We start from the raw sequence: 26,038 nt of genomic DNA on the forward strand, positions 1-26,038 counted from the left end.
TTCCTTCTTCAGAACTAAGTTCTCCATAAGTTAGAAACTAAATTCATTTTGTTTACCACTGAATCACTAAAGTCCATACAACACCCAGAAGAAATGTGTGCACATGTGTGCACATGTCCACACTCAAATGCTCAAATGTCATATTTTTGGAGTAATGGAGAGACAAAGAGCGGGTTTCCTACACTCCAAAGGCCTAATCTACATTGACTCAGTGAAGTCAAATCTGTGTTGAATTTTGTTCCTACTCCAACCCATCTGTTGTCCTACTAATGACAAGTTTAGAGGGCAGAACAGGGGAAAGGTGCAGTGGGCTCACACACCAAGTCGGAAGATTTTACAAAAAATCCAGTATTCCTTGCAGACCACACACCTCCCAGCCCCCCGAGTGGAGGGAGCACAGCACGATGGCCCAAGGACATACAAACCTGGGGTGGCATTTCAGCTTGAGCCACAGCAAGCAGTGCAGCCTTGGGCCCTTTACTTAAAAGTCTCAGAGCCTATTTGCTCATTACCAGAATGGAGGCATTCAGAAGGCCTCAATCCCAAATTACTGAGTAAACAAGCTAATGTTTGTGAAGTCTTCCTGGATGCACAGCAGCCTCTCGTCCCCAAATAATTCTCTCACCAGCTGCCACTGCTTCCCCCATACTAAATAAAAAGGACTGTTGATGCCCAAATTCTGGATGATGTTTAATGGCTAAGCTGTCAAATCATTTACATCACTCCTTATGAATAATATCACCAAGCCTTTGATGTAATTTCTAAGTGATAATCATCAGTAATGTAAAGACAAAAGGGATGTGTATATATGGAAAGTACCAACTATTCATAACTAAATTAGAAGATTTCTATGCTTTGAAATCAGCCCCATGCCCACACATAACACCATCTTATTATTAACTCTATTCTCTTAGCTCTAGAATGAAAAATGTTGTTTCCTCTGGTTAAAGTTGACACAGCCTTGTAAAGGACACTATGGTTCTGTTGGTTTTGGGGTTTTAAAGTTTTCAAGTCTACTAAGAGATAAAGTAGTTATGAGACAATTCAGCATTCTGATGAGTTAACTGCGTTTCAATATGAATTGAAACATGTTAAGATCCCAATATAAAAATTAGCTGATGTTTGAACTGCTCTGTGCATGTATGTGTGTTTGAATATATAATTTGTAATGTGCTCATTATGGATTCAAAAGATTAAGATATTAAATAATGGAACTCATTTCCCAAAGAAAAGCTATTCTGAGAACTGTCGTAGATTTATTATAATACTAATAAGAATTAACAAAATACATGTAGGAGGGCATAAATATTAAATTCCTTGCAGTGGGGAAATTTGGAGGTTCTTTCAGTGTTATGTTTGATATTGGTATCATTATGTTTTGCCTTTTCATAATTTTGAAATTTCTTTCTTCTTCCCTTTCTTCCTTTCTTTTAAATGTTTTCAATTCCTAAAGTAATATATGCCCATTATAGGACATTTATAAAACAAAGATCAAAAAGAAAACAAATCTCAATGTGCATAATGCTTCAGCATGTTTCTTACAGCTTTTCTAAATATTTTCAAATAATTAAGATGACATTTAAATAATTTTGGATCCTGTATTTTCCATTGAATAAATGGACATTTTCTTACGTCACAAAAATCTCTTTGTTAACAACATTTTAAGGGCCACATAATATTCCTTCTTAAGATGTATTTTATTATAGATTAACCCCATGACCATCTTGTGCAAGGCAGTATGAATCCATTTATGGAGCAAGGCCTCTGATGCCATACTGACTGGATTCAAATTCCCTTTCTGCTCTGTATCAGGTAAGTAACATTGGCAAGTCACTTGCCTTCTCCGTGCCTCAGTTTCTTTACCCATGACAGGGAGTAACAATCCACCTCCCAGAGTTGATGTGAAGGCCACATGGGTTACTACTTCAAAGTGCTGGTGAATAATCAATATCACTTAAATATTAGCTATTATTACTTACTACTTATCCACATTCCTTATTATTTTCTTGGTGCTACTTCATGGTATTCAATCTGAGTCAAAGAGTGCATTTTCAACATGATACATGCATACTGCCAAACTGCATTCCAGAAGTGTAATCATTCATACTCCCTTAAATGTGCAAGATAACATCCTTCTACCACACCCACACAAGCATACAGCATTCTCTCCTCATTCTTTAGGTCTAATCAATACTAACATTGGTCAAATGGTATCTCATGGTTTCTCAAATCTGCATTTCTATTGGTAGAAAAGAGGCAAAATAATAATCAAGTAGTTATTTTACTTGCATGATTATGAACTATCTTTTTATGCCTCTGTCCAATTCTTAGATGTTTAGTGTTTTTTCCAATTTGTTTGCTTTACCTTTTAACTCCTCTGCTGATGTGTTAACATGTGACAAACCTATCATTCTTTTGTCTTGTGATTTTTCCATTACTTTTACATTTAGAGCATTCCTTTCCTCTCAGTGGTCCAACAGATGCTTATCTATATTTTCCTCATTTTTATGAATTAATTTTTTTTTACATTTAACTTTTTCATCCATTAACAATTATTTTTTTGGTATGAGAATAGAATTTAGCAACTTATGTTTCTCAAATAGCTACTAATTATTTCTCTACCATTAATTAAATATTCCTATACCTCCTGTGCAGTCTATTGATAGTTGTAAATACAGATCTTCCCTGAGCACTTTATGAAAAAATCTAACACACATCGTTGCTCTAGTGCAAATACACATAAACATGTGTACATACATACTCTTTCCCACACATATACACACACACCATTCTATTCCGCCATCTCACTTTTTCTATTCATAGCAGTTACCTCTAACTGACATACTATGATTTTATTTCTGCTTGCTTGTTTGTTATTTTCCAAATTATTGTGAATGCTTTACATTCATAAAGTATATACAGTTTGGAGTCTTATATGATCATTGATCCATTGTTCTATCTGAGTAATACTTCTTAAATCATGATATCTTGAAAAGTATGCCTTAATAACTCATGTGAAATCTAGGGTGCTCATTCTGACCTGGAGCTTAAAAAAAATGGGTTTCACCGAGACATGTGGAGTACAGCCTGGGCAACCTGATGTCTAAAAATCTTCCAGGTGATTCTAATATGCAGACAAGGTAGGGAGACACTGACTTAGAGGACGTTTTGTATACTTAAAAGTAAATTTTATAAACCTTATATACATATACTTAATAATAATAATATTTAAGAAGTAAATTTAATATATCCTAAATATATGTTTAATAATAATGCTTAATATTTAAGCTGAATTAAATATCTGTGCATACATATGCATGTACACACACACACACACACACACACACACACACGAGAAGACTCACAAACTTCCCCCCTAAATCACCCAATGACATGAAGTTTTCTCTAAATTAAAAAGGCTCTCTTCCAAATCTTGTGTGACTAAGGTGAGGGCAAGATACAAGCTAACCATCCCCTCTGCCCCCCACCCACCAGGAAATGCAGCCCAAGGCCCTCCAGAGTGTGTGAATGGTCATCTCCTGAGCCCTTGATTCTGCTCAACTGCCCTGTTGACAGACCCCACTCTGAGCAAATTGACCCTTCTCTGGAAAAAATAATTCACTAAAACCCACAGCTGTTAGGCCCTTCAAAGTTCTTTCTGAGAAGGAACCTGAACCTCAACCTGGAAAACTGGTCAAGTCCAGACTGTAGGAAATTCCACTGACTCACATACATAGGTGTCTATGCCTCAGTGTAATCACTGGTACTAGCAGACATGTAAATAAGTGCCTCCTAAGGTAAGCTGCCTTGTGAAAACAGTAACACTAGTGATTTCTCGAACACAATTCTTTCTCTACAGTGTTGAACGCATCATGTTTTCCTCAGCATTTGAGATGATAAATCCACCAAATGCAAAGAAAGAAAAGTGATCTGGGACATAACATGCACACACACTTCTGCTCTAAGGACAAAATAATTTGTTCTCATCTGCAAAACCAGAAGAACCAATCCCATCTCACAGTTCTTGCCCCACAAATGCCTGTCCCCATCCTTATGCTTTCCCCCAGCATCCTCCCGACTTCTTCCAGCTGCCATGTTCCTCCAGTCCTTGCAACTTGGCAGACGGTAGCCTCCTCAAGGAAGCTCTCCAGTCGCTGCTGCCCCAAACAGCCTCTGGGCAGTCCAGCCCCAAGGTGTCCTGTTACTCCTAGATTCATTCCCACTCACTGGTGAGTTCCCTGAGGAAGGCACCTTCCCTTCCACTGTGTTCCCAGACCAGGTGTTCTTAGCCTCTGTGTGTGTATTTGTGCTGGAAGGTGAGGGTCACAGTTGTCTCAAAACATGCACAAACCCAGTTCCTCCAAATTTACACCCTCCCAGCCCATCCAAGGCCCTTGGATTGAGAAGTGCATAGTACCACGTAGCATTACATGGGTGTGTGCTGAGGTCCCAAGAATGCACCAAGGGAAAGGGTGAGATGAATGCAATAATCTCAGGTGTCTATATCTGACTGTGCTTGTCCTGATAACGTCCATGTGACTGGCTGGGGATTCTAACTCCTGTAAGGATTGCAGATTAAAGACAATGGTTTTATTCTCAAGAACATTTAGGTGTGAATCTGGGATCTACCACTGAGTAGCTGACTGCCTTTAGATAAATTACTAAACCTCTCTGTACTTTGGTTCTCTTCCTTTTATTAAGCATGCAGTGCCTACTTCATTTGACCTGTAGGGTTGGGTGAAAATAATTAATCTAAAAGTTTCTACACAGTGCCAGATAGAAAGTAAGTGCTTAATAAATGGAAAATATCACTTACTTTAGCTATTCTCACTTTTCCAGGAAAAAAACTGAGAATGTTTTAACCTCTAAAACTGTAGTATCAGGGTAAGCTGATGATACTGTCTCACCAGTTATTTACGTGTGGGTGTCCACACACACACACACATACATACTAAAAATGTAAAATTACATATACACAGATACATATAGACAGTCCCCGATTTATAATGGTTGGACTTACGATTTTTCAGCTTTATGATGGTGTGGACGCACTCTCCTTTTAGGAGAAACTGTATTTTGGGTTTTGAATTTGATCTTTTCCCAGGCTAGTGACAGGCATGTGACACCCTGTTGCAATGCGGGGCAGGACAGCAAGCTGCAGTCAGCCACAGAGAGGTCAATAACTCATACGCTGACAACCTTTCTCTACCCAGATAACCATTCGGTTTTTCCTTTTCAGTACAGTATTCAATAAATTACATGAGATATTCAACATTTTATTATAAAATTGGCATGTGTTGAATGATTTTGCCTAACTGTAGGCCAATGGAAGTGCTTTGAGCATGATTTAGACTAGGCTAAACTCTAATTTTCAGAAGGTTAGATGTATTAAATACATTTTCAACTTGGGATATTTTCAATTCACATGGGTTTATCGGGTTGTAACCCCATCCCAAGTGAAGGAGGATCTGTAAGCATAATGGCGTACACAGTTAATTGCTTTTGCGTTCAGAATCTGTCTCCAAGGCTGGGTTGCAGAGGGCAGCGGGGAGGGGTGCAGGTGGCACGGGAACCCGTCCTTACCTGCACAAAGGGGTGTCCCTGGGCTGGGGCGGGGCAGCGGCCCCTCGTTCACACTGGTGGCGACGGGATGGCCTGGGCGGTTCAGAAGGCAGGTGAGAAACAGCGAGCTGCTGCCTCCCTAACACTGTGAAACAAGACAGCGCAGAGGGAAGCCGCAAGTGTGATTAAGATTAGGCAACTAGAAAAAGCTGAAAAAAACAAAAAGGAACAGAAAGTAAGACAGAAAAAGCATCTGGCAGCCGCTGGCCCCGACACTCGGCTAGGCTCCAGGTGGGACGCTACCCCGGGCCCGAGGGTGTTCCTCTGCGGGGGTGCTCCAGCCCGGGCTGCTCCAAGAGGGGCGCTGCTCCAAGAGGGGCGCTGCTCCTGCCGCGTGCAGCCTGGGATGTTCCTTCGCGGGATTGCTCCCGCTCTGGAGGTGCTTCTCGGTGGGGGGGCGTCCTCCGGGTGGGGGGATGCGCCCAGGGCGGCGCCGCTCCTGCACCCGGGCGCCCAGCGGGTGACCGCGGGGTTCTCGGCACGCAGCTGGGAAGCCTGGCAGGGGCCCCGGCCCCGAGTACAGCTGCGGTCTCCGCGACAATCGCGCTTCCCGGGGGCTCTCGGCTGGGACGGGGGACGGGGGGCGGTGGGCGGTGGCCCGGCGAGCTGCAGGGCCTGGAGGTGGTGCCCTGTGCTTCTCCTACGCACCCTTCAGGCCGCACGCGGTAGGAAGGGAGCTGGGGAGGCCAGGGACCTGCGCCAGGCAGACGGGCGACACCTGCCCGTAAAGGGAAGGGACTGCGGGACAGGAAAGAGGCCAAGGAAGAGAGTCCCGAAGACACAGGACGGCAACCTGACGTGAACCAGAGGCAGGGGGAGGTCACCGCCCGGAGCATGCAGTGTCAGGTGACCCTGGGCTTAGCCTGGGGACTTCGCTTTGGGAGTAACAGAGAGGGCGCAGAGGTGCTGAAATGAGGTTTTCAATTGTTTAGAGAGGAAAGGAGGCCAAAGAGAAAGATATGTTTCTCAACTTTTCTAGTGCGGTCGGACTCAGGATAGATTTTTAGCCTGGTCGGTGGTTGGGGCTTTCAAGCAAAAGTGAAGCCTGAAATCCGTGGCTGACAGGAAAAGGGCTTAATGAGAATGATTTTCATTCTTTATACCCAGTCAAAATAATTCATCACCCAATAAAAGAGAAAGTTCATACAATTATCTCATTCAATACAATAAAAGAAGTATATGACAAAATTCAACGTTTTGAATTCAACATATTCAAGAACTGAAGATTCTCTCTTGAGTAATAACATTCAGAAAACAAAATAGAAAGGAACATTCTTAATCTGATAAAAGGCATCTATAAGAAACCCACGGGTAACTTCGTAATTAATAGTGAAACACTGCTTTTTCCTAAGATGGGGAGCAAGATAAGGGTGTCAGCTCTCACCTAGGACAATCATTCTTAATAAGTAAAGAAATAAAAATAGAAAACATAAAGATTGGAAAGGAAGAAACGAAACTACTGGTTTTGACAGAGGATATAATTTTTTGTAGATCACCCTTTGCAATCTACAAAAAATACTGGAAACAGTGTTAATTAGCAAGATCATGGAATACAAGGTCGATATACAAAAATCCAGTGTAATTCTATATATGAGTAATGGAAATTTATTAAAAATACCATTTACAACAGCATTAAAAAAATCAAATACCAAAGTATAAACCGTTTGAAAGATGTACAAGATATCTACTATGAAAACTACAAAATATTGCTGAGAGAAATTAAAGTCCTAAATAAATGGAGGGATATGCCATGTTTATGGCTTAGAAGACTCATTGTTAAGAGGTGTCTTCTCCACAAAATACAGAGTTTATAGAGTCTATACATTTTTGGGCTCTAAGTAACGGAGTCTAAGTATATGAAATATATAGGTTATATATTTCATACCATCCCAATCTAATTCTCTGGAAGAATTTTCAAAGAAATTGAGAAACTATTTATAAAACTTATGTGAAAATGCAAATGATCTGGAATAGAACAATCTTGAAAAAAGAACAAAGTTAGAGGACTTATGCCTACTTGAAGGTTTACAATAAGGTGATAATAGTCTTGACAATGTAGTATTTGCATGAGCATATAAATGGAAAATAATGGAGGGTAGAATACCCACACATATAGTCTATTGATTTTGACTATATCAGTTCAATGGGGAAAGAAAAATCTTTCACAAATGTTTCTGGAACAACTGAATATTTCTATGGAAAAAAAAGAAAGACCCCTGACCCTTACCCCATTTTATATACAAATATTAACTCATGGTGGGCCACTGACCTAAATGTAAAAGCTAAATAATAAACATTTCATAAAAATATGTAGGAGAATATCTCTATGACCCTGGGGTAGGCAAAAAAAAAAAAAGCCTATGACACAAATAACACTAATCATGTAAGAAAATTTAATAAATTGAATGTCTTAAAATTTTTAAGAATGAAGAGGTAAGCCTGGGAAAATTCTCATCTTGTATCTATGTGAAAAGGAACTTGTATCCAGAATACATAAGTAATTTCTACACATCAACAATATGAAGAGAAACAACACAATCTAAAAATGTGCAAGATTTTACTTTCACTGACTGACATACAAATAATCAAATAGAGCTTGGAAAAAGCTCAACTTCATAAATCATAAGGAAACTGCAAATGAAAATCACACTGAGATTCATTTAACACCCATTAAAATAAAAAATAAAAAGAATGCCAATACCAATCATTGGGAGGAGATGAAACAACAGAAATCTCATATAAAACTGGAGGGAATGTAAAGTAGTACAATTAGTTTGCAAAAACAATTTGTCAATTTCTTTAAACGTTCATATATATATATATATATATATACATATACACATATATGTATATATATATATACTTATGACCACTCCTAGATAGTGAACCAAAAGAAAAACATGTTCACCAGAGGCCGTATCCATAATAGCTATAAAGCAGGAAATAATCCATATGTCCATCAACAGGGAAATGGTTAAACAGACTGTTGTCCAACCAAATGGTGGAGTATGACTCAATAACACAAAGAAACAACTACTGACACACACCAAACATGGATGAATCACAAAAATGTTATGTTGTTTGGAAGTAGCAAGTCACAATGCTGTCTGACTTTTTAAATGTGAATTCTAGGATCTGACCACACTAATCCTTGGAAATAGAATCAGACCATTGTTGGCCTCTGAAGAAGAGGGATTGTTTGGGAAATGACAGGAGGGAAATTTCTGGGATGATGGAAATATTTCTTTCATATTTACATTGTATTGTAGGTGAATTTGACTCAACTGAAAATAACTTCGTGTTTTTATAATTCACAGGAATTTTCACCACCCTGTGGTAGACACCCAACAAGTTTTGGCTGAATTCATTTTATTCACACTGTGCTGTGGTGAAGCATGTATCACTCTCACTGTTCAGAAGAAGAAACAGAGCAGGTAGTGGTGCTGCTGGTATGAGAAGCCAGGTGGTCTGGCCATGCCTGACCTCTCTGTGATTGTGCAGCTTGGAACCACAGGCTGTTAGGAGCTGAGAGAGCCCACAGCACTCTTCTCCATCTTCCTATTTTTCAGTTGCAGAAACTGAGGCCAGAGAGCTCAGGTAACTTGGTAGGTAGTGTCTAAGTTTGGGTAGAAGGGTGCTGGAGAAGTGAGTTTAATAATGTCAGAATTTCCCCCAAGGTCAGCCTTGTGTGGGTTCTTGAAAGTGTTTCTTTCCAAGAACCCCCAGTGAACTCTAGCCCCTTATAAGTAAGGAGTGTGTGTACCTTACTCACCTGTGTATCTCCCTTCCTCTCCCCACCCGACTCCAGAATACTCAGCACACGTTCAGAAAATATAAATGTTAAATACTTGCAAAGGACCGTATAATATAGACGGCAAAACATATTTCAAAATCAGAAATATAGAGCAAATTGAAAACTCAGTTATTATGGAGCCAGAGAAGAGATTATTCTATGCCTTGCCATGATAGCAAGCTGCTTGCTGTACAGAGATCCCAAATTTGGGTCCACACTTTCAAGTAGCTAATATAAAAAGGGGAATAAAATCAGTTTCAGAATTCCCTGTGTCATAAATTAAAAACACATCTGTCATTCTAAGTGGGTGGGGAAGCAGGAATAAAAGCACATCTATTCCTGAGAGTGAGACTAGAGGGAATTTGTGCTTTAGAGGCCCTCGTCGAGAGAGGACATGGGGTATCATCCACATTACAAGAAACAGTGAAGTGGCATAGAACTAAGGCCATTGTATTGACTTTTCCTTCTCCTTCCTTTTTCACTTGATTAGCACAGAAATAGGAAGAGTTTGGTATGATTTTTCTCCTTTTTCTTAGGGTAACTAAGTTTTAGAGAAGTAACTTGCTCATGGTCACATAGCTGGTTGATAGCAGAGGATGACTTGTTGATTCCAAATTTGATGATGTTCACCAATCGGCTATACTGCATCCTTTTCATTGGCTAATTGTTTAGTAATTCAGTAAAATCAGATGTCACCAAATGAAAGCATAATAATCTACCAGAGTAATAACCAGATTTAGCAAATAAAAATACAACATACCCAGTCAAATTTTAATTCCTGATCAGTTTCAGATGAAATTTCATTCTATGGATTCAGCTTAACTGATGTCTTGTATTTTATCTGGCAACTTTAAGCCAGGGATTATAGGGTGTGTGGATGGATGGGTAACTACAGACCCTTTAGGCAAACTTCCAAAAATACCATTACTTTCCAGACAAGATTCTGTAAAGTATTCGTTGAAAGACAGTTATTTCAAGATAATACGGGATCCCTGTCAAAGGTCTGATGGAAGTGAAATTCTCTTTTGCAGTTAAATATGAAATTATATACTTTATCAAGCAGCTCAGCTGAGGGGAGAATCTCTATCCACTTGCAAAATGTGTGCTCTGACAGGACTCCCAGGCTGAGGGGACACCCTGCCCTAGCCTGGGATCCACTGTTGGGCTCTGTGGCCCATGAGAGCTCCATGAACTCCTTCACGAAACTAATGGGCATGGCTTTGACTATGCAAACTAACTTCAGTTTTCCTAGAACAGTTCTGTCAAAATGCCCTACTAATTTCATAGAGATATTACAACAAAGTTTCTCAAGTTAAAAAAAAAATGGAGATGTACTGATATGGTCATTGCAGAATTATTTATAATGATGACTAAGTTGGAAACAACTTAAATATCCATCCATAACTAGCTGAGCATGTCATTTGTAGCACAACCATGAACTAGAACACCGTGACTATTTTTAAATATTAAAACTTAAATGACATAGCAAGTGCTTTTATCATGATATTAAGCAGAAAAAATAAAAATTATACACTGTGTAATATTAGCTATATAAACAGTATGCTTAAGCATGAATTAAAATTTCTTAAAAATACAAATTTACCAAAATGCTTAGAATTTAAAAATGCTCAGGATGATGGATTTATGAATTTTTATTATTTTCTCCTTTCATACTTTCTGTTCTTCTACAACTTTTATAGTGAGAAATATGTACTCCTCAAGAGAATAAAAATGTATGAAAGAAATTTCAGAACTAAAAAGATTTTCAATTGTACTGGCAGTTGGGTAAGGAACTCCAACCAGCGATATATCCAGATGATAAAACTTGCCTCCATTCCAATCAAATACAATAAATTGTGACATGTTGGGAATAAGATTTACTTGAGAGAATCTGAGTGTTCTTCAAGATTTCATGAAAATTTAACCCTTAAATTTTTAGTTTGATGTTCAAAATGTAGAATACAGATGAAGAAAGAGGAGAGAAAGAACAAGCGAAAGAAAGAAAGGGAAAAAGCATAGTGAAAAGATCCCAAGCCAGTAGAGAGCGATCAACAAGGGAGAGACGGAAGGAAATGTGGGGTGGACAGAAGGGGATGCAGGATAAAAAATTACAGGCATTCTGCATCCACCCAGAATCAGGGAAACGGAAGAGAAATTATTGAATGAAACTTGAGGCCTGAATACCCTTGACATTCCTGCGTCTTACATCTCAATTCCCAGTATCTGGTACTGGGGAGCAATCCACCCAGATGTTGCTGGGAGCCACCAAATTTGGTTCATTAGCACATCAAACAAGTGCTACTGCCCCTGGGTGCTCAGAGAAGCCAAACCAGAAGTTTTTCCAGTAAGTTTGTTTGCCACAGGCATGTGGTACCTCACTTGCTTCCAGAATTTGGAATTCAGGGACTGTTTGCTGGCCACATGGTCTTCCCTCCACTTGATGGTGCCCTGCACTTTCACAATATGCTTTAGGGAATCTTGGAGCTCTCCAAACTGCAGCCTGTTGGGCCCGCTGGGAGCCTCTATTTCAATGAGAATCACCTTGGAGTCATTCTGGATGAGGGCGCTGTGCAAGGCGATCTCCTGTTCATAGGCAAACTCCTTGCTGTGCATGATCTCAGGAGTCAGGATGAAAATGTGCCGCCTGCTCTTTTGTATGTTGGCTTCCACAGCAGTGACTGCATCTAGGAATGAAAGACATGGGTATGATTTCCTGTTGCATTTTTAATTCTAGTGCTTTGATCATAAATGCTCTGAATTTTTAGAAATTGTTATTTTTATAATCTGGTGTGAGCTTCTGATACAGATGGATTCACTTATTCATAAAAATGGGAATGTGCTGGGATAGAGAGGCCACTGTGTTCCTCTTACCATGTTCCAGTGAGATCAGCCCCAAGGCGTCTTTCCTCCCAGGTAGATCAGTCCTAACTAAAACGGGTCTAGGCAGTTATATGGGAATGTAGAAGTAATTAGCTGAAGACTTAGAATTCAGATCCATTATCGACATATTGTCCTCTTAGAATATTAGTTTACATGTTTTAAAGGGGCTTAGAATTTTGCCTCTTATATTACAGAGTGCAGACTCAAGAACCTTTGATTTTCTAGACTAAAGTCTTTAGGGAAACCCTGGACCCACTTAACACCCACCCACCACCCCCAATTATCTCTGTTTTAGAAGCTGATTTGATCCAGTCTAGAAAAATCTTAAGGAAGACTGGATCCCCTTATCAGGTCAGTGTGTATGGAGCATCAACTCCCTGCTGATGTCAGATAACTTCTGGTGAACTTGGAAAGAAATGTAAAACACCCAGTTCTCACTGCAAGGAGGTAACTGCATGCATCAGGAAGCACAACCATGAACCAAACAACTCAAGATATTCTTAAAGTATGGTGGCTAATAGACGGCCAGTTCCCATAGTCTGAAATAAGGAAATGCATGTTAAATGGTGCCAGATAGAGACCTGGTCAGCCAGAATCCTAACAGAAAACTCAGCACACTTAAAAGGACTGACTAAAAGGAGTTCAATGAAAGGACAGTTTATAAAAGATGTGGGCACAGCCAAGGGGAATTGATGATACGTGGTGTAGACCCTCACAACTGGTACTATCGGAGCCAGTACCATCCTCCAGGTGTGACAGGAGAAAGCAGTTATGGAGGCCAAGGAGGGTAAACTTGAGGAAGATGGACTAGCAGGAGCCCATGCTCCAGGAGAGAGCAGCACAGCTACTCCGGCAGCCCCAGGGGAGGTGCCTCCTGTTGGCCAGACCCAGCATGGAGCAGAGGGCAAGGGCAGGATGGATTCCATAATGAACAGCCGCCCAGGGCCAATTTGGACAGATGGAGGGCGTTGCGGTCAATTTGAAGGAGCAAACAGAAGCATGGGAAGAAATGCACTGCATGGGTCAGTCACAGACTTTTTCTAAGGGAAAAGTAAAGACTGGGGTTGTTTTGTTAGTTTTATTTTACTTAGTTGAGGTAAGGTCAGAGGACATATTGGAGGGAGGGGAAGTGGGAATTTTTTCCAAAGGAAAAACAGCATTATAAAGGCAACCAGGCTCTTGCATCCGTGAGCTGGTGTTCACATTCACCTGGAAGAGGAGTGGCTAGAAATGAGATTGACAGACCTGAGAAAGAAGAGATGACGAGCCTACCGCCAGACATAGCACATGGAGCAAGATTATAGACAGCTGGAGTCCCTGCAGCTCCTTGCGGGAAAAGCATTTGAGCACCATGACTCATTATTCCCTACCTGCAGGGGTAGCCAGACGGGGAGCTGGAGGAAAAATAGGTTCCTTGGAGACAACTTGGATTACATTTTCCTTAATTATACACTTTATGTCTCTAGGGGATCAATGTGACCCAAATAGTCCAGAATAAACCAAATTCCCCTGTTGTGTGTACCTTTACATCTACAGGCACCAAATCCCTATTTCTAGTAGACGCGTTGGTTTAAGTTCACAGTCTACTAATATTAACTTTATTGGACTTGTTCTCTTAATGCCCCTGTCTCTTTAATATCCCAGTTTGTTTTTGTAGAATCGTACAAAATTTCTGGACACGAAAGAACTCCATCTTGAAGCTCCATTTTCCTTTCTAACTAATGAGCTTTTGAAATGGGCAAAAGGACCTTTTAAACTGGACTAGAAATAGCAACTGCTTTACAAGCATTTGCTCATTAAGCCAACTGATGTCTGGATCATAAAAACAGTGTGGACTTTGTGAAGGTAGAGTAATGCATATCAGGGATAGTTGCATTGATAACACCAATAGATGAGTCAAATAAAGTATAAATAAAACAGCTCAGCCTGGTAGTGCCAGACAAAGGTTCCTTTTCTCTTTCCCCTCTTCCATTCAAGTCATGTAATTGTCCCTCTTCCTTTTTCTCATAAAAAACCCTTGTTTTCCTGTGCAGACAGGGCACATTATCCAATTGCTGACAGGATCTCTGCTCCCTAAACTGTTTTTTCTCAGTGGATGTTTCTGAGGAATTCGGGAAGGGTTGCAAGGAGGGTTCACAGGTACTTGACATAAATATGGAGGGAAGTGCTGGGATTGTAACACAGTGTCAAAGCACACAGAGTCAATTAGGAAAATTAAGAAACAGAAGGCACATCTCTACTTGTTCTTGTGAGAATATAAATTGGCAAATGTTTCACCAATACAAGGAAAATCATGAAGACTCTCTGACTTCTTTCAAATATTTTAGCCAATACCTCTGGATATTAGAACAAAATTCTCTTGTTTTCAGATCTTCCAGAGAGAATTAAGAAATTTCAGAGTTATCCCAGTGTGGACATGGGAAGTAAAGTCAGGGGGATGTGCTGCTAAGTCCACATATCAAGGATGCCTTACGTACCTTCAAGTCACTGACACTGACACCTCGTGATCAGGGTGGCAATGGCGGCAGGGGGAACAAAGGGTCTCCTGAGGATATATTTCAGAGCTCTGGTCTTAAATGACTGAAATTCCTTATCCAGTTCAGGGGTAAGACCACCTATCTCTTAGCCTTCTGATGAATATGAATTTCCCTCCCTGATACGTGTTGAGAGTTTTACCTTCTCCAGGTAGCAGATCTCTCCCATAAATGCACAAGTTATAGCCACACTTATTTTCAAGAACATCAGGCAGAATCTGGTGAACAAAGGATTCCACAGAACTGGCCACCTCTGGACTATTTTTGTAGTTCCTTGGATAGATAACATAAGCATCATAAATCTTTCCATCTGAAAGTGAAAACAAGAAATACAGCTTTATTACTTTCTTCTGAATAAGTCTCATTTGACTCTTAGTGACATTCTTCAGAGTTTTATGGTTGTTGGTGAATTTAACCCATCCTCAAAAATATTCTAGAACCTAAAAATGATGACAATCTACTGCCACAAAATGTCACCAGGAAATCTATATTAATACCAAAGTTCTCCTTTTAACTGTCTCAGATTAAATGACAGAGAACAAGCAAAGCCTGCCCAGATTAGTTCAAACCATATTATCAAGTTTGATCAGTTACCTATTAATAAGTATTTATAGTCATGAATAAGGGCCCTGTGCTGCATTGGGTAGGTCTCAAACTTATCTTGTTTTCCCCATGCCTTCCTGGAGGAAGTGAAAATGCTAAAGGCTAGTAGTGGCAAGTGAGTAGAAAATGTTTAAAGGGATCTTAGTTTCTCACAAATCAAACAACTAGTTGAGTAGATTATATGGAAGATCTAAGGTATGTCTACCTCTAAATGAAAGAATGGTGCTCACACTTAGCAGGCAGGACTTTCTCCTTTCATGTGTATACTTATGTGCATAGATAGGTAAGACTCTTGATGGCCATGGTTTCTGGAAAAATATACCTGCATTCTGAGGCACCTTTCTAACCTATTCACATATGGAAAACAGGAACCATTTTGTTAATATTTTAAATTCCATAAAGTTTGCCAGTATACATTTCCCAAATGTTTAAACCCTTGTGTGCTTAAGGCAGATTTTGTAATTGGGGATTTAGTAGAAGCAGCAGCCCTATTGGGGAGGAAATTTGAGCTGTTGAGATGAATCTCAGAACCATGAGGAGCAACAGGGACAGAGAGTGGCCTTTCAGTGGACTAGAAAAGATTCTTCTGGTGACATGTTATCAAGCAAAAGGGAATCTGGGTTTAGTAGCACAGTTATTAAGAGATCAATAGACAAGTAACCCAACAGCCATTATGGGACCTTTTCTCTGGAGCAAAACTTGAAACTTGCCACTTACCATTTCTAGTCTTGTAAGGTCTAGCTATGTCTCTCCAGAGCAGAATAACCTCGATCCAGAACACTTTTAAAAATATCACCAGGACATTGATTAGCATTAACAATATGCTAAATCCTGCAAGTATGTAGTAGTTGCTTTGACGATCAACTGTTCAAAAGATAGAGGGAGGACAAAAACAATCATTATGATTACTGAAAAAAGGTAAAATATACAGATGCATGGATGCTGGCTTCCATTGGGAATATAGGAGGTTCATACAAGAGATGCCCACTTGGAATTTTCATGGCTGCTTCAAGAATCAGTAAATGGATGTTTGTGGAGCTCCTCCCCTGCAAGGCACCAGGCTAGGCACTGGAGGAGATCCTCAAAGCATAAGAGGCATAGAGAAGCATGTAAACTGAACTGAGAGAAGAGGCAAAAGCATAACTTTAACTGGCAGAGGTTTTTAAAAGGAGCATTCACTCCATGCTGGACTAGGCAATGAGTGCTTCCTGTAGGAGGAGGCCCCCAAAGAAGGGGTACAATTCAGATAGCTATAAAAAGGAAAATGTAATTCTGGCAAGAGAGGATGTGTGAGCCCAAAGGCAGAGATGAGAGGGTGTTTTCTGAGGAACTAGGACAATCCAATCTAGGAAATCAGTGGAAGATATATGGTAGGAAAAGTGGGTTGGGACTAGGTTAGCCTGTGTTTGGAATGTCATGGGAGCCACTAAAAGGTGTTGAGTGGGTGTTCACAATCAAAGCAGTTTTCAAGTAAGATTAATCTGATGGTATTGCAAGGTGTGTTTCTGTGGAAAGTGACTGCAGGCACTCAGAGTAGAATGAGACTGGAAATTTCTGCAGTACCTGGAGTGAGCAATGAGGAGGGTTCAGACTGGCATAATAATGAGTCAGAAATGGACAAACCTGGTATTGGGGGCATTAAGGAGAAAGAATAGCAGTCTTGGGGACTTACTCCATTGAGGCTGGTGGCATAGGAAAGCAGGGAAGAAATGAGATCCACGTAAGTCTCTAAAGCGTATTTGATGGAGAAGTCCGAATTCCTGGGTTCCAGGTGCTGAATGAACCTTTCCTTCTCTTATGGCGAACTTGATTTCACCATCATTGAACTTTGTCCTCTATTCATTGCTTCACAATACATATGAATATAAATACATATATATGCAAAACGGTCCTCATCTTCAGTCTTGCAACAGAAATGTGCAAATTGAACATAAAAACTGTGCTCATTAGTAATATTTGGGGCTGTTTAAAGTTTATTTCCCTCTTTAGAATTGTTAACTATCCTATCTTAAAAAGAATCCCACTAAAGATGAAAGTGAGAGGAAACTCAAGTGAGATTTCATTATATAGATCTTTTTATTTTCACCTGAAGCCTTGAAGTATGGAGAGGTCTCAGTTTTGCCATAGAAAAATCACTAGCCCATATTTGCAAATCCATCCGATAGCTAATCAGCAACCTGAGTGCCCAGAACTATGAAACCAAGCAAGATCAAGGTGAAGTGACTCAAAGACTGAAAACTGGCAGAGAGCTTACTGTGGACAGAAATTCATATTCATCATAAGGCTCATCAGTTTAAATGACAAATATTCTCTAAGTAAATCATCTCTATAGGATCCCTTTCCAGTTCACTCTTTCCAGAGATCCTTTCTGGAAGCACATCAGGAATCTACATATGTTACATGGAGAATGTGGTGATGTGACCTTGCAAGTACCTGGCTGCTTCCACCAGGAGGAAAGAAGTTAATCCAATACATTAAAGGAAGTTGAAGTTCAATATCTTTCTAAATGTTAATGACTTAATGAATACACAAATAATTCTTGTGTGCAGTGACAAAGCACCTAATACTTGGCAAGTTATTCAACCTCTTTTTGTCTCAAGTGCCTCATCTGTAAAATTGGATAATAGTAGCAGTCTCTTTTTCATGGACTATTGATAAAATAAATGAGAAATTAAGTGGGAATTAATTAGATGGTTCCCAGTACACAGAAAAATGATGAATAATGTATACTATCATGATTATGAGTATCAACTATTTATTTAATGATGGGGACATAGGCTTTTTAAGTTTTTGTTTATAAGTTCAAGACAATGCTGTAGTTTATTTTATTCTGTGATTAAATATAAAGGAATTTGTTGTGACAACTGAACAACAGCGGCAACAATTTTTGTTTAATTTGTACAGTTGAAAGAGTATGACCACGTTAACATGAAGAAAAACAGGTGAAAGATAGCAAATACAAATACACTAGAAGGAAAAGAATCACTGAGTACATATAACATGAAAATAGTTTCAGTACATGAGCAATCAGAGAACATTCATAAAATGACAATGAAAGCCAAGCAGAGGATCACGACGCAATGGCAGTGCAGGTGAGGAGTGGCTTCCCCTCTCCTCTGGGGCCCACAGTGTCCACCCCACCACATATATACACACATTGCCCTGACATGACACCTCAACATGGTGTACATGGGCTGGGGTGACACAAGTATGAATGGCAGACACCTGATAACCAGCAGAGCATGATGCCCAAGTCATCTACAAGAGCCATGACTCTCTTTGTTTTATAAAGACTAACAAATCAGTGGCCAAAATTGAAATTAAAAAGAAAAAAATCCCAAGTCCTCAGAGAGACTTGCTATGAACATACCAAACTGGTGGTCTACCTCTTTATCGCCCTCAATTCTCGTTCATTATGTTATGTCTCTCTGTATTTATTCAAATTAACCTGGGCTCTGCCCAATTTAAGGGTGTAAACTGAGCGTTTCGCTCTCCTTTTGGCTATTTGGTAAACACATTCAATAATTTCTACATGGTTGTACATAGAATGACAATTTTTCTCCCTACCATTTTATATTGGATTAAATGCTTCATCTAAAAGCAGGTTGCTTTTGCCTGGAAATGCAAGTTAGGAAATCAAGAGGCATTCAGGAAGGAAACTCTTATAAAACTATGTTTGCCAATATCATTACATGCAGTGACATACCAAGGGACTGGAAGGAAGTAGGAGTCTGCCCTTGAGAGGAGGAAGAGGTCATCCTGACTCATTTAGCATTCTCTGGGTAGGGTGATAAAAGCCCAGTGACCCCTAGCTGACCTTATTGCTGTTCTCAATTGTCTATTGACAATGTATCCTCTTTTTTCCTACACCCATGATCACTCTCCCTGCCTGGCCTCTATATGCCACTGATTATTTGTGAAGTAAAGTGTAACATTTTAAAAGATTATATATAGTGTCTTAAATTAATCCATTAAAAATTGCCTCAAATTAAAGTTAAAAGTATGCTAAATTCAGACAAAACTATAGGGATGCTGTAAGTGGTTTGGCATTTCCAGTTTATGGGGAAAGTTATTCAATTTAACGTTGTTTTGTTGTATAATTAAGCCTTATAGGTAAAGAAAAAGACGTGTGCAAAAATAGTTTTCCTTGATAACTTTGGTGTCCATTTATTCATTTGACAATTTTTTATTGATCGCGTGCTAGATGCCAGGCCCTGGGGTATAGGCTGAGAATGCAAAGACAGGTAAGATGCCATCCCGTCCTCTGGGAGCTGACAGCCATACTCAGCAGACTCTCGAACAGATTTTTCTAAGTGTGATGAGTGCAAAGATAGAGACAGGGTCCTATAGAAATACATGGAAAAAAGTATATACTCCAAACTGTTGGAGTTTGAGAAGCCTCCTCAGACAAGGTGGTACCTGAATTGCATGTTGAATAACAGATACAATAAAACAGTGGGTTGAGCTACCAGATTTCCCATGAATTCCAGTTAAATTTGGACTGGTGGTTGCCAGAGGTTCAGGGGGCTGGGAGAGGGGAGAGGGGGGCAAAATGGGTGAAATGTTTTTGTTTTATAGTTTAAATAAAATTGTATTTTATAAAAGAGGAAAAGAAAGACTGTATTGTTGTAATAGCCAAACAATGAATGTAATTAAATAAATGATAGTTCATCTGTATAATTGAATACTACAAAACCATTCAAGATTATGTTTTAGGAGCACATTTAATATCATATTAATATCATATTAATTAATTAATATCATATTAATTAATTAATTAATATCATATTAATATCATATATATCATAATGATATATATTAAGTATTTTGTAAAATAAAAGTTAAAAAACTTCCTATGTAATTTGTATGTATAAAAACATTTTTACCATCAACATATATCTGAAGAGAATTTATATGGAAATATAGAGGCCCAAGAACAACCAAGACAAACTTGAAGAACAAAATTGGAAGGCTTACTCTACCAAAAATCGTGGTTGATTGTAAAGCTAACAACAGTAATCAAGACATATTGCATTAGTTTAAAAACATGTTTTTTTCTAAGGAACAGAATGCAGGAGTCATACGCTTTTTCTGAATACAGCCAGAGAGTATGTGCTTCAGACTTTGCAAGTAGACCAAATAAATAAATAAATAAATTTAATATTTTACTAAGTTTTACAATGATAATGCATGCCTTATTACCAATTAGCATCTAAGGTTTTCTTACCAGAATGGGCAGCAATTAAATATTTTTGCCTTTTCATCCGCTTTGCCAATCTCACTAACAAAAGGTGTTGTTCTTTAGGCTAAAAAAAACCTGATTATAAAAGGGAGTATGTCATAAAAGTTATGAAAAGAGTCTGATTTCTCTCAGACTGTTCAAGTACAGTTGGACAATATCCATCAAAGCATAGACAAATTTTCACAAATGCCTAGGGTGCCTAAATGGTTTTCTTGGCTTCACTGGAGATGGATGGTAATTATAGATTTGCTTTGTTTATGTCACCGTATTCCTATTATGTTAATATGTGAGCGCAAGTTAGTTAGTTTAAAACCTATACATGCTTAAGGTACTCTACAAGAAGATATGGCAAAGAAATAATCAATCCTCCCATGTTTTCTTCCATATGCTACCTCTATAGCTTTTCTTCTTCCTTCCTAATTACAACCCTTAAATAGAATTCGTGCCTCATATCGAATTTACCGAGTATCATAATTCCTCCAGGTGGTAAAGATACCTCGAGACAAGTGCTGGGCATAGAAGCCACAGGGCATAAATCTGCAAAGAAGTAAAAAGCTAACCTTTTCAAACAATATGGCTTCTCTCTCACTTACCAACTTTACATTTCCCTGTATGGCTCCGGAAGATGACTGGTTAGCCAGAGACCGGTAAGATTCTTCAAGGGAGGAACAACCTAAGACAGGCACAGTCGCAGGGGGGCCATCAGGTGAGAAATTGGGGATCAACAGAGGTGAGGCTTAGAACCTCACCCCCCCTGTTTTGAGAGAAATCTTCATCCGTAGATGTTTTAAGGCCCTTGTCTAGCTTGGATTAACACATAGTCTACAGGCACACACCTGATCATCTACAATTGCTCTCTTACAACACTAAACTATGTTTTCTACCTTTATCTTGCATCTACCTACCACTTCAGCATTTTATTAAAAATAAAAATAATAATAATAATAAAGGGAGAAATGTGGGATCCACATATAAATCAAGTATAAAAATCAAACGAATATTCATATTTGACCTGATTGTTTATAGTTCATAATGCGTGATCAAAACCGAAAGTTTCTGTGATGAATGCCCTTGTACTGTTCACCATGTAAGAATTTATTCACTATGTAAGAATTCGTTCACCATGTAAGAACTTGTTCATTATGCTTCAGAAGATTGGAAACTGATGAGAATTAGGCTTGAGATGGATTAATGATTGTGCATTGAGCATTGACCCCCCTATACTGAATTTTATTGTTGTTAACAACCATTTGATCAATAAATATGAGAGATGCCCTCTCAAAAAAAAAAAAAAGTTATGAAAAGAACATGTTCACATCTACTGTTGGTGTGTTTCCTTTCGTGTACAGTGAGACAAAGGAGCTGATGGAGCTGGGGAGAAGATGGCCAGACCAGCTGGGTGCCTCCAATGGACGGAAGCAGTGAGGAACCCATCACGGAGGAGAAGGGGCGGAGGAGCAGGGGGAGGAAGTAAAGCAACAGAGAGGCGACCAGGCAAACCAGACTACAAACAGGCACGGTTCCCCAGGGGAGAAGCACGTTTTATGAGATGGACGGCTTCAGTTGTCTTGACAGATAGCCCTGGAACCCCCACACTCCAACACATTGTTCTCTGAGGAACAATTTCAGCATACAGGCGATAGAGCACACGCAGGTGACCCAAGTCTCAGAAACACTCCTTACTGGGGTTTTTCCTCCTTAGTCTTATGATGTGTCTTCGCAAGCCGTGCAAATTCAGGGCCAGACAGTGGTACTCCAGCAGTAAATCCTCTTCTCTCACATCAACTATTCTTAAAACAGTTTTCAGACAAGTGAAGTCGTTGCTAGAACTAAGAAGGCAACTTGTTACTTTTAATGCTTACTTTACAGTTGCAAATTGCAATGGGAGGGGGAGAAGATGTTTTAACTTCGATATAAAAATACCTTTGATTTTGCTCTTGCTCCTCTTGAATTCTTGCTTCACCAAAGTTCTCAACTTTGCTTCTGTTGACCTGCCACAGGACATAAGCCATGATCTGAGAGCCTTTCCCAAAGCAGGCAGAGCAAGTTATGTTTACCGTTTGTCCTAGATGAGAAGAAAATAAATTCACCAATAAAACTAAATCCTGTGAAAAGTACTTTAGTTTAATGTGAAAAAAAACTCACTGAACCCCTAAAGTGTGCCATGAATTGGTCCCCATTTCCCCTCGTCATCTCCAGGCCTTCGCCGTCCTCTGCCCTCACCTAACCTCCACCCTTCTCCTCTCCGCATTATCTTTATTTTACTCACAGTTCTGGTTGAAACTCGGTTCCCAAACCCTCTTACTGGAGTGAAAACTAAAGAGGCAAACAACTCTGCTTCACCAAGCCCACATTATAATATAGGATTTCCCTTTACTATAAAGCAGAATCTCTCTGTAACTTCTCTCTTCCACACCTTTCTCCTCCTGCCTAATTCTCTTCATCTCTCTAGAAGCTATCTTTGTTGGTAAAACGGTTTTACCTGACCTGGCTACAATCCCTGTACCTGATCGTCCAACACAAGCACTCTGCATCCCAACTCCTGAATTTGAAATTCCTCCTTGCAGAACTGAAAGCTTAAAGGCTGCCTTCCTGCCCTGACACAGGTGTTCAGCCATCCCTTACCCAGCCCCCTGGGTTCCCGCATCAAGAATCAGGCATCTGCAGAGGGATGACGAGCTCAGTCTCTCAAAAGGCAACAGTCGCATAAACAAATGGTTAGAACACGAGGTATTCTCATGTTCTAATAGAAAGAATGACAAAGTGACACGGGAATACAGAGGGAGAAATCGTTGCAAGGAGCAGGGTTGCCACACTGCACACATAAATGGTACCCTTGGCCTTGGAGGGTGGCTTGGGGGATTTCACAGAGGAGATGATATTTGACCTTAGTATTGGGAGATGAAAAGGAGAAAACAATGTGAAAAAAAAGCAGAGAAGAATGTGGAGATAATGCATATCAGTGTGTGGAATAAAATGCAATTTTATGGTCCCCATGGAGGCCCCACAAGCAAGGTAAACCGTGCAGGGTGGAGATACCTTCCATCAGCCGGGACACCTCATGCCGTGCTGTGGCAATGCCATACAACCACTCAGCCTGTGTCAGCAAGATTGCCACAGCCCCCTCACCCATGATGAAGAAGAGAAACAAGCCAAATTGCCCAAAAAAGGTAACATGGAAGGAAATCTGGTTCTCACATCCTTAATAGGATGCTTTAGGAGAATGAGTAACAATCCTAATCCTTGCCTCCTCTCACATAGAAATACAGCATGAGAATGTGCATTGCTGCTCTTGCAAGACTCTAGCCAAATGCATCCTCAACACACAGCTTTGATACATTGATAAATGTAACTTCTTCCCTGCCTGTGCTCCTACTGTAAAAAGGTATATAAACAAACTATACCCAGATAAAGGGCTTTGGAGCAATCTGATCAGAACTCTCTGATCAACTGTCATCCCAGGTTATGGCCCTCAGGAAGACTCTGAAAAAACTCTTTCTTAATACAAAAACTGTTTATGTCAGTCAACAAAGGTAACAACTGAGTGATGGTTAATGTGGTGGGCACACAGGGCACCTGAGATTAGTGGCTGCATATGAGCCAGGTGGCCAGTGAGGACCAGGTCATGAGGGGACCCATTTTCCATGCTAAGAACTTTGAGTAGTGGACATACAGGAAAGGCCAAGATGGACAGAGCCAGAAACCCTGGGTATCATCTGTCTATCATTAATTACCCATGACCCTGAGCATGCCATTTGTCTGTCTGAACCTAAGTATACACAAGTGTGAAGCAGAAGCAGAATCTACCCCTTGGTTAGATGTGAGCATGAAATGAGATGGCACTTGTGAAAGCCCCATGAGATTAAAAGCATGATGGAAATGTGCCTGCTAACTATGGCTGCGACCACCTTGTCCCAATATTAACAAGTGCCAAGGTGGGTTTTTCCCCACAAGGCTTCTCATGTAATCTTCAAGATCCAGTATACTAACTGCCTGACCTTTGCTTAGATAATTTGGACCAGAGATTTTATGGAAGGATTTTCCAGGCAACATTTACAGCAGTCTTCAAGTTTCCTTACCAATTTCCACTTCCTTTGTTTCATTGTGTGGAGGAGCTATAATTACTGGAAACAGAGAAAAGCTTTGCTCATCTTAAAGAAAAAAAAAGAGCATATAAATATTAGAAATGCATTGGCAAGTCATCAGTATAAAGCTTGTGCTTTCATATTTCTATTGTATTTCATAGCAACATTTCTCACATTTTTCCACGATGACCCATGGCGATAAGTACTCACACAGAGGCCCACAAATGAAGGAAACAGAAAACATTCAAGTAACACTTTCTCTTACTACCTCTGATACTTTCTGATATTTCCTATACTTTTTTATAGCATGGAAACAATTGTTAGTCCAACCCATTAAATTAGTTGCATGCCCTAGCTATTGTTGAAAACCTCAGCTCTACTGAATAAGCTACAGGGAAAAAGGATGTAAAAGATGCATGAAAATGATAAACACCCAAGTCCCACAGTTTTCCTGTTTTCTCACAGCTTTCCATCACTGCGGCCCATCCTATGAGGGAATTCTAACTCCTGGGGGGTTGATGCCTAGGGAAAGTGGAGAGGGGGTCTTCTGGAGCATTCCTGCTTTCCTGCGCACCCTGGATTCTTTTATTTTTTCAGGGTAGTGTGATTAAGGACGGCTGCCTGCTTTGATATTTAACAATGAGAGGCGCTAATAGAATGTGATCTGGTGATGCTTAGTTTACAGCATTGAAAACCTCCAAATAATACTTTTCTCCACTACTGGGCTGCCCGAAGAAACCTGCCACACATGTAGATGCTACTTCACCTACATCCACAAAACAAGCTGTTCCAAGGAGACCACAACTCTTTGCAGAGTTGATACAATTAATTGTGAAGTCTTCCCTCTCTCTGAACAAGCTTGTAGAGAATTTAAAGTAAGTTTAAAAAAAATATTTTTTGGAATCAAATGACCTACTTGAGGTCAAACCAGGATTGAAAACTACCCGAGAATATTTTTGTATTCCTTTGTAAAGCTGTTCGCCAAACTTTCAATCCAGCCAGTTAAATTGATTTTTTTTTCTCTTTACAGAACCTCTGACAACAAATCAGGAGAAGGAAAGTCAATCTTGCTTTGCAAATAGTTGTACTGCCATTCAAACAAGTTAATGAAGCTAGCATTCAGATTGTGTTGTCTTTGAAAACTGATTCATAAAGGAGAGAACAGATGTGACTCTGGATTAGTAGTGTAATCTCCCTCTGAAACATCTCAAATCTTGAGAGTGCATTTAGAAAATCTCTCTGTGTCACAGTAGAGAATGTGTAAGACACAGATGTAAGT

At 39.8% G+C, this 26,038-nt stretch overlaps 2 protein-coding genes across 8 annotated transcripts in view; both read right to left on the reverse strand.

The window, feature by feature from the left end:
- Positions 1 to 6,361, reverse strand: part of IL18R1 (interleukin 18 receptor 1) — a 36,885-nt gene extending 30,524 nt beyond the window's left edge. For 3 of the 5 annotated variants that reach the window (XM_073239135.1, XM_037020044.2, XM_037020042.2), the window contains exon 1: positions 5,584 to 6,361. The gene's annotated coding sequence lies outside the window, so the exon portion shown is untranslated. Of the gene's footprint in view, positions 1 to 5,020; positions 5,107 to 5,583 lie in introns of those variants that run through there. The other 2 variants (XM_037020043.2, XM_017653573.3) reach the window with 2 other exon arrangements.
- Positions 6,362 to 6,682: 321 nt separating this feature from the next.
- IL1RL1 (interleukin 1 receptor like 1) overlaps positions 6,683 to 26,038 on the reverse strand; it is a 33,735-nt gene continuing 14,379 nt past the window's right edge. For all 3 annotated transcript variants that reach the window (XM_017653564.3, XM_073239163.1, XM_037019918.2), the window contains 6 exons: positions 24,754 to 24,825; positions 22,598 to 22,739; positions 22,358 to 22,503; positions 16,150 to 16,296; positions 14,972 to 15,139; positions 6,683 to 12,099 (listed from right to left, as the gene is read on the reverse strand). In XM_017653564.3, the coding sequence (XP_017509053.3) occupies positions 11,714 to 12,099; positions 14,972 to 15,139; positions 16,150 to 16,296; positions 22,358 to 22,503; positions 22,598 to 22,739; positions 24,754 to 24,825 (1,061 nt within the window). In that variant the 3' untranslated portion in view covers positions 6,683 to 11,713. The remainder of the gene's footprint in view (positions 12,100 to 14,971; positions 15,140 to 16,149; positions 16,297 to 22,357; positions 22,504 to 22,597; positions 22,740 to 24,753; positions 24,826 to 26,038) is intronic.

This window comes from Manis javanica, chromosome 1 (assembly GCF_040802235.1).
Source record: "Manis javanica isolate MJ-LG chromosome 1, MJ_LKY, whole genome shotgun sequence".
NCBI lineage: Eukaryota > Metazoa > Chordata > Mammalia > Pholidota > Manidae > Manis > Manis javanica.